Genomic DNA, 14,734 nt, shown 5'->3' on the forward strand with positions numbered 1-14,734 from the left:
AAATTTGTTCCCAATACTCTGGTGTAGGCTTCAATTCCAAAAGAATAAATTCTACTTAATATACAGAAAAAAATCCAACTTATGGCACAATCAACATGCATTATATGGAAACACAAAGAATTTACTCACCTTCTCCATTACAATCAGAACACACAGACTGCATCTGCTGAACCATTCCTGGCGCCAACTGTCTAATCATAATCCTTACACCTCGTCCCCTGCAAGCAGTGCACTTCTGAACAGCTCCTGCCTTGCCACCCTGGCTGTGTTTAAAAATAAACGTTTAGTGTTTCAACAAATGATTGCTTGTAAACATGTGTGATGAGAACAACTGCTGAGATGAATAAGGACTCTGGCACTTAATTGAAATTTTTTTAAAACAATGCCAGTATTTAGAGAAAAATTTTGGTTGAACCAAAAAGACATCTGAATATAGGATTTTCTCCCAGTTAAAGTTAATCACAAGAAATGATTATTATAGAACAAAGGTTATAGCTACACTTATTCAAGGTTAACTTCAGAAAAAAAAGTTAAAGCAACACAGATGAACCAAGAAAACATGCAAAAAATACAACTTGGTGGCACAGTGGTTAGTACTGCTGCCTCAGTGCCAGGAACCTGGGTTTAATTCAGATCTTGGCTGACTGTCTGGAGTTTGCACGTTCTCCCCTTGTCTGCGCAGGTTTCCCCAGGTGCTGCGGTTTCACCCCACAGCACCAAGATGTGCAGGTTAGGTGGATTGGCCATGCTAAATTGCCTGAGTGTCCAAAGGTCAGGTTGGGTTACGGGGGATAGGGTGGGGGATGGGGCCTAGACAGGGTGCTCTTTCGCAGGGTTGGTAAAGACTCGATGGGCCAAATGGTCTCCTTCTGCACTGTAGGGTTTCTATGAACTGATGTATAATTCAGTGATTGAAGAAATAATAGCAATGAAAGCAATTACTGCTCACAACTCAAAAAATGATAAAGCCACAAATTTTCAACATTTCATTTCATTATTTCTTACTGGAAGAAAAATATATATTTAGTGGTCAACTACATTATTATGTTTAAAGGAGATCCTATCTGAAATCACTATCCTACAAATTAAGCTATGGATGCCATGAGGTCAGCATCAGGCTCCCCTATAATGTAATCTATGGTTACTTAGCCTGCCATCATTCAATGAATGGTCACTTATACCAGGCATCAGAGTTACCACCCTTGAACCGTACTTTAATATGAATAATTGCCTTCACTGGAGCGCCGAATACTTGGGGAGAGGGCAAGAGGAAAACACTGGTCATTCTGCTTAGAAACAATCAAGGCATTTTAAGCAGAACTAATTGAGTCCAGTTCCTTTTGTAAATTTTCCAAAACAATAATCAGAGCTTAAAGGAGAAGCAATGATTCAAACTCCACTCGTATTTGATATTAAATTTAAGATCGGTCAAGAATCTATCCACTTCTCCATATGGTAACGATTGAATACCACAAAGCTCTTTGATATTGCATCACCCTCTAGCACTGATGAGTCATTCATCTCATAGATGTTAAGTAGGAAAACCTTACATAAATTATATTTTTAAAGTCTTGCTTCACTGGATTGTGGACTTTGGAAGTACAGGTACTTGGTAAACATGTTCAACATGCAGTTCTGTACTTCATGGTTTAAAATTCAACTCAATCAAATCATTCATGCAGTTTTAATTCAGCACAACTTACCCATTACATGCACTACACAGGACATTTTTGCTTAGTTGCAGCTTGGTTGTCTTTGCATTATACAAGTCTTCTAAAGATACCCTGTTGAATTTAGAAGACAAAATATTAACATGGCAATTGATATGCCAAAATAAGCTTTTTAAATTAGAAGTATACTTACTTAAGGGGATGCACCATATCCTCTCCTCTTCGTCTGCTGTTGCGGTTTCTCGTCTGACCACCCATGAATCCAAAGAGACCCCCACCAAAGATATGAGAAAAGATATCATCCATGCCACTTCCAACACCACCACTTTCTCGCAGGCCTTGTTCACCATACCGATCATAAAGTTCACGCTTCTCTGGATTTGATAAAACTTCATATGCAAAACTTATTTCTTTAAACTGCAAACAAAAAGAACAGTAAGTTTGAGTATCCTCCAATCTCAACAATCAATCCATAAAAACATTATTTGAGTTAGCCATTCAGTATTTGAAGCTAGATTTCACCATTCAAAATAGTTAACCAGATATGGTACAAATGGGCATATTTAACATGAAACCATCATACATCAAAGATTCAATTTTAACAACTCTCAGCTTTCCTACATAACCCCTGCCCCATCAGGAAATGATCAGTTCACTGAAGGTTTGTTCCAAAGATAGAATCATAGAATCCCTACAGTGCAGGAGGCCATAAACTATTCTCCAACTGAAAACAACTTGGTTTTACAATACATATAGGTTAACTCTGGCCATGAAAGTGATCTAGTAAAAGGACAAAGTTGTACATAAAATTTCAGCAACGTGGCCAAGAAATTTTTAAAAACAAAATAAGCATGTGGCTGGATTCTCCAAAAATGGGGCTATGTCCCCATGCCGACGTTGCACTCCGAAGATTCCTGAAGAAAGTTTGAGTCCACAGCCGCCACGCGAGAGTCCCTGAACGGCCATAGCATGTTAGTTCCACACTGTCAGGAACTCTGCCAGTTGGGGGATTGCTGGACAGCCTCTGGCATGGCATCCCAGCCATGCGGAGTAATTTGTGAAAACGCAGATTCTTGGGTCCCAGAGAGTCAGCGGACCGACGGGGCCAGATTTTGGCATGGAAGTAGATTCTCCGTCCCCGTGCCAACCGTGATTTTGGCGCGGTGCTGCGGAGAATCCAGCCCATTATTCCACTAGTGTCTTATTGACCTACCAATGAAGTATCTCAATAGACCTGCAAGATAGTGTCCCTTAATAAATATCTCGGTGTGGCAGTAGCAACATTTGTCAGATTGTAAGGCATCTGGTGATTGGCCCAAGGCCTGACATTACCATAAAAAATATTGTTTACATTAGATCCCTTGCACACAGAATGCAAAGTATATATTACAAACCTCTCACAAAGAAAATACCCAACTTTGCAGTCCAAAGTCAATCTATGACAAATATCTGATTCACGATCCTTGGGCCTAATAGGAGGTATGTTTGCTTAGTAATATGGGAACAGTCAAGTAACACAATAAAATTTGATATTCCCAATAGTCACCTTTGCTATAGATTCAAAAACTGCATCTTCTGTATATTTTGTTGCCATTCTGTGGCCTACAAGCCAACCACTCCATAAAAGAATGCTCCTCTGAACATTAAGGAACAATCCATGGTCTCATTCAAGTATCTTATATGCAATGACTGACTCAAACGGTTAATCCAGTTCTTAATATCATCCCCGAATTACTTGATAGCAGTAGCAATCAAGTCATTTCTTGAAAATCTGTCAACGGATTCAATAGATCAACTGTCAACTAGTTTTTCAGGAAACACTACATGTCAATTGGTTTCTGGGGTGGAATTGTTAATATTCCCCAATCATTCAGCCACCTATTTGAATTTGAGGAACGTCTTATGTATGATGTTGCTAAACAACATTTCTAGACTCCCACTGGAAGTGAAAGTGTGGAATGCCCTCCACAGTATAATAATCTAACATGATTCATGCTAATGATGGAATCAAATCTACGTATATGGAGTTACACTTTCATGAGAGGAAGGCAAATGTGTTCCAAAGTATCTTCATTGCTATCTTAAAATTTCAAGTATAGCAGCACTATCACTACCTTTAGAAATTTTGATGGGCTAACTACGTCAAATTGCATGTTCCTAACCATTTCGAATTGGATTAGCATTTCAAAAACAGTGTCTGAACATAGAGTTGCACATCACATCTGTCACTGATGCTAACTTAGAAATAAGTGAGCCCAAGCCCATTGGTGATCCACTCATTTCAAAATTGCTCAATTCAGGTGTAACGCCATCAAGTAAAAAGTACAAAAGGATTCTTCATTTATACCTTATCTCCAGCATTTGGATTTTTATCCGGATGGTATTCTTTAGCCAATTTACGGTATGCCTTAAGAAAAACAAATACATTATTGATCAGACAAAATGTCAAAAAAGTTCAGCTGGTGTACATGCCACATATGGAAGTTTTAAAAATAATTATACTGTCTGTTCAGTGAATGTAAAATTAGTCAGAGTGGAAAAACCTGATATTAGATATCTCTGGGAACATGATAAATTACACAACCAATTGATTTAAATAACGAGACATTTCATTCTGTCACACGAGTTAAGACCAAGAGAGCTGGTCATGGTCCACACTACAGCAAAAAAGGTTAATTACAACCATACATTTAAATATCAAAAACAAATTAATCTGTAGCTATTAATATACATATTCTGTATCGTCGAAATTTATGTTACAAGCTCCTCTAATGTAGTCTCTCTTTCCCTTTTATCTGCCACTTCGAAAGGCAAGGCGTATGCCGGGATATTATATTAAGAACAACAGTTGACTGGAGAGATCACGGCAGTTTAAAATTGACATCACGTTTAAAGCAACATCCAATCAGTTGCACCTCCCAAATGAGGATTGCTAAATAGTAATAAGGCGGGGTAACTGCAGTAACCTTTTCTCTTCTTTGCTTCAAAGCAGACATCCCAAATTGCCACCTCATCAGAAGTGCACCTCAAACCAAATATTGAACGATGGAACATTAGGGTCTGTATTTTTGATCCATACTGGGCAGTACTTCTCACGGATTGGACTTTGCAGGCAGCAACAACGTAACATGACTTTGAAGAAAGCCGTGGACTTCCTCTTTCCCGATTGCACTTTAAATCTGGCACCAGTATCAGTGGTGCCTGTAAGCAAAGCGAGCAGCCATTCATACTGAAGTATTATCTCAAACAGCAACTAGAATATTTGAAAACACAACTTTCACCTTTAATTGAAATTTCCAAACAGTGAAATAATTTAATTGAATTAAAAGAGTTTAAAAAATAAAATGTGGAATTAGCATAACAGAAAATTCTGACATTCCACAAATATAAAATTAGCTTTTCAAGGGCACGAGGGTGTGTAACAGTAATTATGAACCTAATATGTAGACAAAAATCCAGTCAAATCTATTTCAAAGGCATTTGCAGCGAGAACAAAAATAGATGTTTTCGCCAACTCGCTGATGGTTCAGGAACTGGAGAGCCCCCAGTTTACCTACTGGACGTTAGAAACTTCTGCATTTTTGGGTTATTCTGCACATGTGCAGCCTCCCATAGTTGTCAGCTTCAGTGAAATAATGACAGTGAATATAGATCGTCATTATCATTGCAAGATCTGGGCCAATAGAGCTTGAACCACATTTCTTGCCTGCATTTTGTGATTAAAGTAAACAGCACCTACCTCAATCGAAGAGCACAACTGTACACAAATGTATTAAATGCCACCTGCCTACAAGAGATGTACAACTGTACCTGCACCTTTTTTGGTTATTAATGTCAAAGCAGCAATATAACCCCCCCCCCCCTTGAATTCCTCCCTGCAAAGTTCCCAATTTTGTTACGGCAGAAGAGTTATTCCACATATGGAAGATCAATGACCTTTCATTAGAACAGAGATTTGAGAGATTTAAGAGAGAAATTTGATACAGAGTAAATAAGAAGAAACTGTTTCCAGTGACAGAACAGTCAGTAACCAGAGGATACAAATTTAAAGTAATGGTAAAAGAACCAAAGTGTTTCCCCCAACACAGCACATTGTTATGATCTAGAACACACTCTGAAAGAGTAGCAGAAGCTAATTCAACAATGGCTTTCAAATGCATTAAGGTGCATTCTTGAGAAGGAAAAAAGTGCCAGGCTATGGGGCAAGCGAGTGGAATTAATTATATAATATTTAGCACCATTCAAAATGCCTCAGGTACTGAAGCAGTCCTTGTCCACATGCAGAAAGCAGTGGACACCATTTCAATCTTTGACTGAGAAGTGGCAAGATTTTTTTTCTAGTCGCCATAATGCCAGAGTATGACACAGGGTGCTCTCCCCTGTTGAGAGGGAGTTGACTGCGGGCCTTCATGGATAACCTCAGCCAGTACAGCAATTGAACCCAAGCTGTTGGTGGCACTCCACATCACAAACCAGCTGCTCGGCCAACTGAGCTAACCGACCCATAAGTGGCAAGTAACATTCACACCACACACGTGCCAGACAATGACCATTTCCAACAAGAATCTAAATTTCCCCATGACATCTAATGACATTATGATTATTAAATACCCAACTAACAACATCCTGGGGCACACTATTAACCAGAAACGGAACTTGCCTAGCCAGAGGTCAGAGGATGGGAACTGTTCAGCAAGTAACATACCTTCTGACTCCCCAAAGCCTGCAAACCATCAATCAACAAGGCACAAGTAACAAGTGTGATGGAATACTCTCTTTTCCAGGATCAGTGCAACAGCAGCAACACTCATCCAGGACAAGCACCACAACATCAAGGACAGAATAGCCTGTTTGTTTGGCAGCACATTTAACATTTACATTCACCCATGCAATCTGGAAACAATGTGTAGATATACAAGATGCAGTGCAGGAACTTACCAATGCTCCTTCAACAGCACCTTCCAAATCCACAAAACCCCACCACCTACAAGGACAAGGGCTGCAGACACATGGGAACATATCATTTGCATGTTTCCCCCTCCAAGCTACACTCCATTCTGACTTGGAACTATATAATTATTCCTTCACTGCTGCTGGATCAAAATTCTGGAAATCCCTTTCCTAACAGCACTGTAGGTGTACCCGCACCAGATTGACGACAGTTGGTAAAGGCGGCAGCTCACCTGACCACCACCTTCTGAAAGTCAATTTGAAATAGGCAATAAATGCTGACCTAACCAGTGACACTCGCAACCCATGAAATCATTTTTCAAAAGCTCTTTCTCAGAGCCAGCAAGCAATTTTTAAAAATAAACTTGGAGTTCCTAATTTATTTTTCCAATTAAGGGGAATTTAGCGTGGCCAATCCACCTATCCTGAACATCTTTGGGATGTGGGAGTGAAACCCTCAGACTTGGGGAGAATGCGCAAACTCCACACGGGATTGAACCTGGGTCCTCAGTGCTAACCACTGCGCCACCCAGAACCAGCGAACATAATGGGCCAAACGGCCTCCTGCTTTATGATTCAATCAAATATCACATTCTCAAGTCAGTAACAGCAAAGATAGTTGATGTACTGGTGATTGCACAAAATATATTTCAAGGGACATGAGAGCAAATCAAAGACTTCATGAATATCCTACAAGTTTTAACGGTAAGTACTGTGGAACCACTATTTGCTACTGCAGCTACAACTCTGTAAAAGTTAAAATATTTCGGAAGGAAGACAAGTCCCAGGTTTCTGGTTTTGTGTTTCATTTACTCACGGCTAGATTATGATGAAATCATGCTGTTAACCAGCACATCACTCCAAAAGGGGAAAAAATATATAGTAAAGAGGTACCAAACTTCAAATACTATAAAAGGTAAACCTGTATGCTCAGTAAATCAAGCTAAACTGGTCAGTCTATCCTTTTATAATTTATAATCGCAGATCTGGCAGGGTACTGGGGGCCAGATTACTTATTTCCCCATTTTGAAAAGGTTATCTGAAGGGAAATTTAACACAACAGTGCTATCAACTGGTTTAATCACAGAACTATCTCCACGAACATGGTTACCAAGAATTAACTTTGTTTCCTATTGTTGCTATGATACTGAAATTTATGGGAAGCCACACAACTTTGCTGCTCTTACAAACTGTACTGAAGATTGATATTAATTTTGCCGAATTTATATTTGATAAATACATCCTAGCTTTTCCTGGCTACAAATAATGCAAAGTCATGCACAAAAGGTTAAAGCTTGATAGGCAGAGATTTCTGAGGGGTTAAAGACTTGGGAGTTCAGAAAACGATGGAAAAGCAAGGCCTCAAAATAATTTAAATGTCAAGAGAATTTTAAATTGGAGGCACAGTTTCTCAGTTACATGGAAATGCTAAATAAATTGTTTCCACCCCTTTAAAAAAACACTGCCTAATTGCTTGGCAGATTGTAGAATTTACAGTGCAGGAGGCCATTTGGCCCATCGGGTCTGCACCGGCCCTTGGAAAGAGCACCCTCTAAGCCCACACCTTCACCCTATCCCCGTAACCCCACCTAACCTTTGTGGACACTAAGGGCAATTTAGCATGGCCAATCCACCTAACCTATTATCCACCTATCTAACTAGATAATATTGGGCTGCACATGATCTGGAAAGACAAAAGATGATCTTTCATTATACATTGAAGGTGGAAATGATTTTGCATAGGAAAGAAACAACAGCAAATTTTTCAAAACTATAGAGGCATTCAGTACAAGACTAATCAGGAAATGGAAGTTTAAGGACTGAAATAAATCTCTGTCAAACCATTAAATTCCACATACAAAGGAAATCAACTTGGTGGACATCTATATATCACACTCTGGAACGAGTAGAAATTGATCTAACACCTTAAGATTTGTTTTCCTGAAGTCAAATCTCAGACAAATCATTTTCCCCTCTACTTCTAAGTCACAATACAATTCACAAAAAAGACAAAACATTTATATTTTGAATTTACAGCATAGAGTTTTCTCCCCTTATTTTCTTCAGCCTTATTGAAAGTATCAATTCACCACTTAAAGACAGTTCCACCAGCTTCACTAGCCTACATAAAAAAACATTTTAGAACATAGAACAGTACAGCACAGAACAGGCCCTTCGGCCCTCGATGTTGTGCCGAGCATTGTCCGAAACCAAGACAAGCTATCCCACACCCTGTCATTCAGGTGTGCTCCATGTGCCTGTCCAATAACCGCTTGAAAGTTCCTAAGGTGTCCAATTCCACTATCACAGTAGGCAGTCCATTCCACACCCTAACCACTCTGAGTAAAGAACCTACCTCGGACATCCCTCCTATATCTCACACCCTGAACCTTATAGTTATGCCCCCTTGTAACAGCAACACCCACCCGAGGAAATAGTCTCTGAACGTCCACTCTATCTATCCCCCTCATCATCTTATAAACCTCTCATCCTCCTCCGCTCCAAAGAGAAAAGCCCTAGCTCTCTCAACCTTTCCTCACAAGACCCATCCTGCAAACCAGGCAGCATCCTGGTAAATCTCCTTTGCACCCTTTCCAATGCTTCCTCATCCTTCCCATAGTGAGGTGACCAGAACTGCACACAATACTCCAAATGTGGTCTCACTCGGGTCATGTACAGTTGCAGCATAATCCCGCGGCTCTTAAACTCAAGCCCCCTGTTAATAAACACTAACACAGTATAAGCCTTCTTCACGGCTTTATCGACTTGAGTGGCAACCTTCAGAGATCTGTGGACATGAACCCCAAGATCTCTCTTTTCCTCCACATTCCTCAGAACCCTGCCGTTGACCCTGTAATCCACATTCAAATTATTTCTACGAAAATGAATCACCTCGCACTTATCAGGGTTAAACTCCATCTGCCATTTTTAGGCCCAGCTCTGCACCCTATCAATGTCTCTTTGCAGCCTACAACAGCCCTCCACCTCATCCACTACTCCACCAATCTTGATGTCATCAGCAAATTTACTGACCCACCCTTCAGCCCTCTCCTCCAAGTCATTGATAAAAATCACCAATAGCAGAGGACCCAGCACTGATCCCTGTGGTACACTGGTCTCCAGTCTGAAAATTTTCCATCCACCACCACCCTCTGTCTGTGATAGTCAGTTACTTATCCAATTGGCCAAATTTCCCTCTATTCCACACCTCCTTACTTTCTTCATAAGCTGACATGGGAGAACCTTATCAAACGCCTTACTAAAATCAATGTATACAACATCAACTGCTCTTCCTTCATCTACAGACTTAGTTATCACCTCAAAGAATTCAATCAAATTTGTGAGGCAAGATTTACCCTTCACGAATCCGTGTTGACTATCCCAGATTAAGTTGCATCTTTTCAAATGGTCATAAATCCTATCCTTCAGGACCTTTTCCATTAACTTACCGACCACCAAAGAAAGGCTAACCGGCCTATAATTACCAGGGTCATTCCTACTCCCTTTCTTGAACAGAGGAACAACATTTGCCACTCTCCAGTCCTCTGGCACTATCCCCGTGGACAGTGAGGACCCAAAGATCAAAGCCAAAGGCTCTGCAATCTCATCCCTTGCCTCCCAAAGAATCCTTGGATATATTCCATCTGGCCCAGGGGGCTTGTCGACACTAAGGTTTTTCAAAATTCCTAATACATCCTTCCTCAGAACATCTACCTCCTCCAGCCTACCCGCCTGAATCACACTCTCATCCTCAAAAACATGGCCCCTCTCCTTGGTGAACACTGAAGTATTCATTCAACGCCTCTCCTATTTCTTCTGACTCCATGCACAAGTTCCCACTACTGTCCTTGGCCGGCCCTAACCTCATCCTGGTCATTCTTTATTTCTCAAATAAGAGTAAAAAGCCTTGGGGTTTTCCTTGATCCGACCCGCCAAGGACTTCTCATGCCCCCTCATAGCTCTCCTAAGCCCTTTTGTTTTTAGCTCATTCCTTGCTATCTTGTAACCCTCAAGCGACCCAACTGAACCTTGTTTTCTCATCCTTACATACACTTCCTTTTTCCTCTTGACAAGACATTCAACCTCTTTTGTGAACCATGGTTCCCTCACACGGCCATTTCCTCCCTGTCTGACAGGGACATACCTATCAAGGACACGCAGTATTTGTTCCTTGAACAAGCTCCACTTTTCATTTGTGCCTTCCCCTGACAGTTTTTGTTCCCATCTTATGCTCCCTAATTCTTGCCTAATCGCATCATAATTACCCCTCCCACAATTATAAACATTGCGCTGCCGTATGGCCCTATCCCTCTCCATTGCAATAGTGAAAGACACTGAATTGTGGTCACTATCTCCAAAGTGCTCTCCCACAAACAAATCTAACACTTGGCCCGGTTCATTACCCAGTACCAAACCCCCCCCCCCTCCTCTCTTGTCGGCCTATCCACATATTGTGTCAGGAAACCCTCCGGCACACACTGTCCAAAAATCTGCCCCATCCGAACTGTTCAACCTATAGAGGTTCCAATCAATATTTGGAAAGTTAAAGTCACCCATGACAACTACCCTGAGACCTCCACATCTAGCCATATTCTGTTTTGCAATTTCTTCCTCCCCATCTCTAATACTATTTGGGGGCCTATAGAAAACGCCTAATAACGTGACCGCTCCTTTCCTATTTCTAACTTCGGCCCATATTACCTTATTCCGGATCCTCCTTGCACCGAAGTAGACACACTTCAACCCACCTTTCTGTCTGCCGGTACACTCCTGCGACCTTGCTACCTTCCTCAGTACCTCACAACTCTCAACACTGACTACAGCTCGTTTTCCCACCCCCCTGACAAATTATTTTAAACCCCCCCCCCACCCCCTGAAGAGCCGGAGCAAATTTCCCTCCCAGGATATTGGTGCCCCTCTGGTTCAGGTGCAAACCGTCCTGTCTGTACAGGTCCCACCTTCCCCAGAATGTGCTCCAATTATCCATGTAACTGAAACCCTCCCTCCTACACCATCCCTGCAGCCATGTGTTTATCTGCACTCTCTCCCTGTTCCTCACCTCGCTAGCACGTGGCACCGGCAACAAACCAGAGGTGACAACATGGTTTGTCCTGGCTCTCAGCTTCCATCCTAGCTCCCTAAATTCCTGCTTTAACTCCCTGCCCCTTCTCTTACCTATGTCGTTGGTACCGATGTGTACCACGACTTATGGCTGTTCCCCCTCCCCCTTAAGGATTCTGATAACAAGGTCTGAGACATCACGGACCCTGGCACCCGGGAGGCAACTTACCATCCGTGAGTCTCTTTCATTGCCACAGAACCGTCTATCTGCCCCGCTAACTATCGAGTCCCCAATAACTATTGCTCTCCTGCTCTCCCTCCTGTGTCACAGGGACAGACTCAGTGCTGGAGATCCGTTCACTGTGGCTTATCCCTGGTAGGTCGTCCCCCTCAACAGTATCCAAAGCGGTATACTTGTTACTGAGGGGAACTACCACAGAGGATCCTTGCACTGACTGCTTCCTCCCAGCCCCTCTCACCGGCACCCATCTATCTTGATTCTTCGGAGTAACTACATCCCTGAAGTTACTATGACCGCCTCTGCCTCCCGAATGATCCAAAGTTCATCCAGCTCCAGTTCCCTAACGCGGTTTCTGAGGTGCTGGAGATGGGTGCACTTCCCACAGGTGAAATCAGCAAGGACTCAAACATTCTGCAGGAGGAACATTGCACTGCCTTCCCTGCCATCCCCTCCAGATAAAACAAGAAAAAGAAAGAGCTTACCTGTTATTCACTCTACCCCTTAGGTTAGAGGAGGTGGAAGGGCGGGGGACACTATAAGTGTATTGTCTAAGGTTTAGGAACCACCCAACTTAAATACAGGTAAAAATAAAACACTTAACCAGCAACCACTGCGCCCCGTACGAGAACAGCAATCAGCTGTTATGGGCCCGCGCAATCAATTAAAATCTTTACCACTTACCCAGCAGTCACTCTGTCCTCACTCCGATCAGATTCAGCTGGAAACTCCCAACAGTAAGTTTTTTAAAAATTGACTCCCCTTCTCAGCAAGCACTCACTCAGCAAGCACTGCGTCCCGCACGAGAGCAGCTCAGGGAGAAGAAAAACTACTTTCCAGTCACCAGCCAATCACTTACCTGCAGGCTGTGACATCACGGTTCAACTTCTTTCTATTTCTACTCTTATCTTGTATAATCATTCATCAATAATGTTATTTGTCACTTAGATGTTTTTTTAAAGAACATGGACAGCAAATGTCAACTGATTATGACCGCAGAGGCACAACAAGTCTCATCGGCTTCTCAAACCAGACCAGGTCACCAGAAATCAGTCAGTAATAACACTTTCCCCATTTCCTAAATTCAGGCCCCAAGAATAAAATTAGCAACCCCACAGATCAAGTAGTTCAGAACTGAACCTCAATTTCCCTTTATTTAGATATATATATATATATTTATATATATATACACACACACACACATTTTTTAATTCATTGATGGGATGTCGACGTCACTGGCTAGGTCAGCATTTATTCCCCATCCCTAACTGCCCTCAAGGCGGCTGTAGTCCATGTGGTTTTCATACAACCAGTGTCCGCTCAGTTCAGTAGTCTGTAAATGATTATTGGAGCTCCTGAGCAAGGTACAAAACACTGAGCATCTGTCACACTTGAAAAAAGTGAGAAGCATAATAGGCTGCAATTCCATAAATTTGGAGGTATGGAGACAATAATCTATATGCCCCCTCCACCTTGCAATCTGCAACACTTCGTCACCCAACAGCATGCAACACAAGCTATCATTATGTGGAGGAACTGACTTTGTAACGTGAAAGGAACAAACTGACTGAGGCACAGTCCCACCACAGCAGAATATGTATGGTATACGATTCATCTTGTATAATCATTCGTCAATAATGTTGTCACTGACAGACGACTTAAAGTGTTCAATTCCCTCTTTTTTTCAGATTGTGGCCACCTTGCAGCAATGCAATTCTTCCGAGCTGCCTGCCTACCTACACTTGTTAGGTGCTCGAACTCTCCGGACGCGACGCAATACACTGACAGTGATACCTTCCCAGATCACAACCCAGCTAAATTTATAACAGCATGTCAAACGTTTCCGCCGTCGCCTGCCTGCTGACAAGTTGCACCCCCCCCCCCCCCCCCCCCGGCGCTGCGGCTGCGGCCGGGGGGGGGGGGGGCTGACACAAAATGGTGCCGCGGTCTCAGTCAATGAGGCGCCCCCGGGTGTTTCTCAATCCGCACCGCTTACTGGAAGGGGCGGAGGGAGAGCGAAAGCCGGTGACAGCGGAAACCGGCAAACACACCTCTTTCCCCAAAGTGGCAGGCAGCCCATTGCCGCTTATATCATACAAACAAAACCGAAAGATGAAAGCGGCCAGCTCGCCAGCGCTGTCCCCTGCGACCCGCCCCCATCTCTCCAGGGCCTCTGCAGCGGCCTAGCCGGTCAGGCCTCCAGTTAGGTTTTTTTGCCGACAGCCCCCGCTCAGCAGAAACCAGGCGGGTCATCGAGCCGTCGGAGGGAATTCGTGTTCCTTCCTTACTGTCTGGCGTCGCCAGGGCCGCTACTGACCTTCTTAAGTTCGTTCTCGGTGGCTCCGGAGCTGACTCCGAGGATATCGTACAGCTTTGTGTCGGCTACAGACGCCATTGTGACTGAGAAAGACAGAGGAACAAGCTCGAGCACCGGCCGCAGGCTGGCAAGCTCCGGAAATGACGTCAAACCCCGGCCTCACATACAGCGTACTGACGTCACTGCTAGTCGAAGCGGAGGAGGGGCGGAGCGAGGGAAGGACGGAATGAGGGCATCATGCGGAGGGTGCGGGCAAAGAGGGGGGGTGCGGGCAAAGAGGGGGGGGTGAAGGGGCGGGCAAAGAGGGGGGGTGAAGGGGCGGGCAAAGAGGGGGGGGTGAAGGGGCGGGCAAAGAGGGGGGGTGAAGGGGCGGGCAAAGAGGGGGGGGTGAAGGGGCGGGCAAAGAGGGGGGGGGGAAGGGGCGGGCAAAGAGGGGGGGGGGAAGGGGCGGGCAAAGAGGGGGGGGTGAAGGGGCGGGGAAAGAGGGGGGGGTGAAGG

The 14,734-nt window shown here is 43.4% G+C and overlaps 1 protein-coding gene across 1 annotated transcript in view; it reads right to left on the minus strand.

Moving 5' to 3' along the window:
• Positions 1-14,411, minus strand: part of dnaja2a (DnaJ heat shock protein family (Hsp40) member A2a) — a 44,674-nt gene extending 30,263 nt beyond the window's left edge. The window contains exons 1-5 of the mRNA XM_038806650.1: positions 14,237-14,411; positions 4,018-4,077; positions 1,864-2,087; positions 1,704-1,784; positions 130-263 (exon numbers count right to left, since the gene is read on the minus strand). Of these exons, the coding sequence (XP_038662578.1) occupies positions 130-263; positions 1,704-1,784; positions 1,864-2,087; positions 4,018-4,077; positions 14,237-14,314 (577 nt within the window). The 5' untranslated portion in view covers positions 14,315-14,411. The remainder of the gene's footprint in view (positions 1-129; positions 264-1,703; positions 1,785-1,863; positions 2,088-4,017; positions 4,078-14,236) is intronic.
• Between the last annotated feature and the right edge of the window lie 323 nt (positions 14,412-14,734).

Source organism: Scyliorhinus canicula, chromosome 9 (assembly GCF_902713615.1).
Source record: "Scyliorhinus canicula chromosome 9, sScyCan1.1, whole genome shotgun sequence".
Taxonomy (NCBI): domain Eukaryota; kingdom Metazoa; phylum Chordata; class Chondrichthyes; order Carcharhiniformes; family Scyliorhinidae; genus Scyliorhinus; species Scyliorhinus canicula.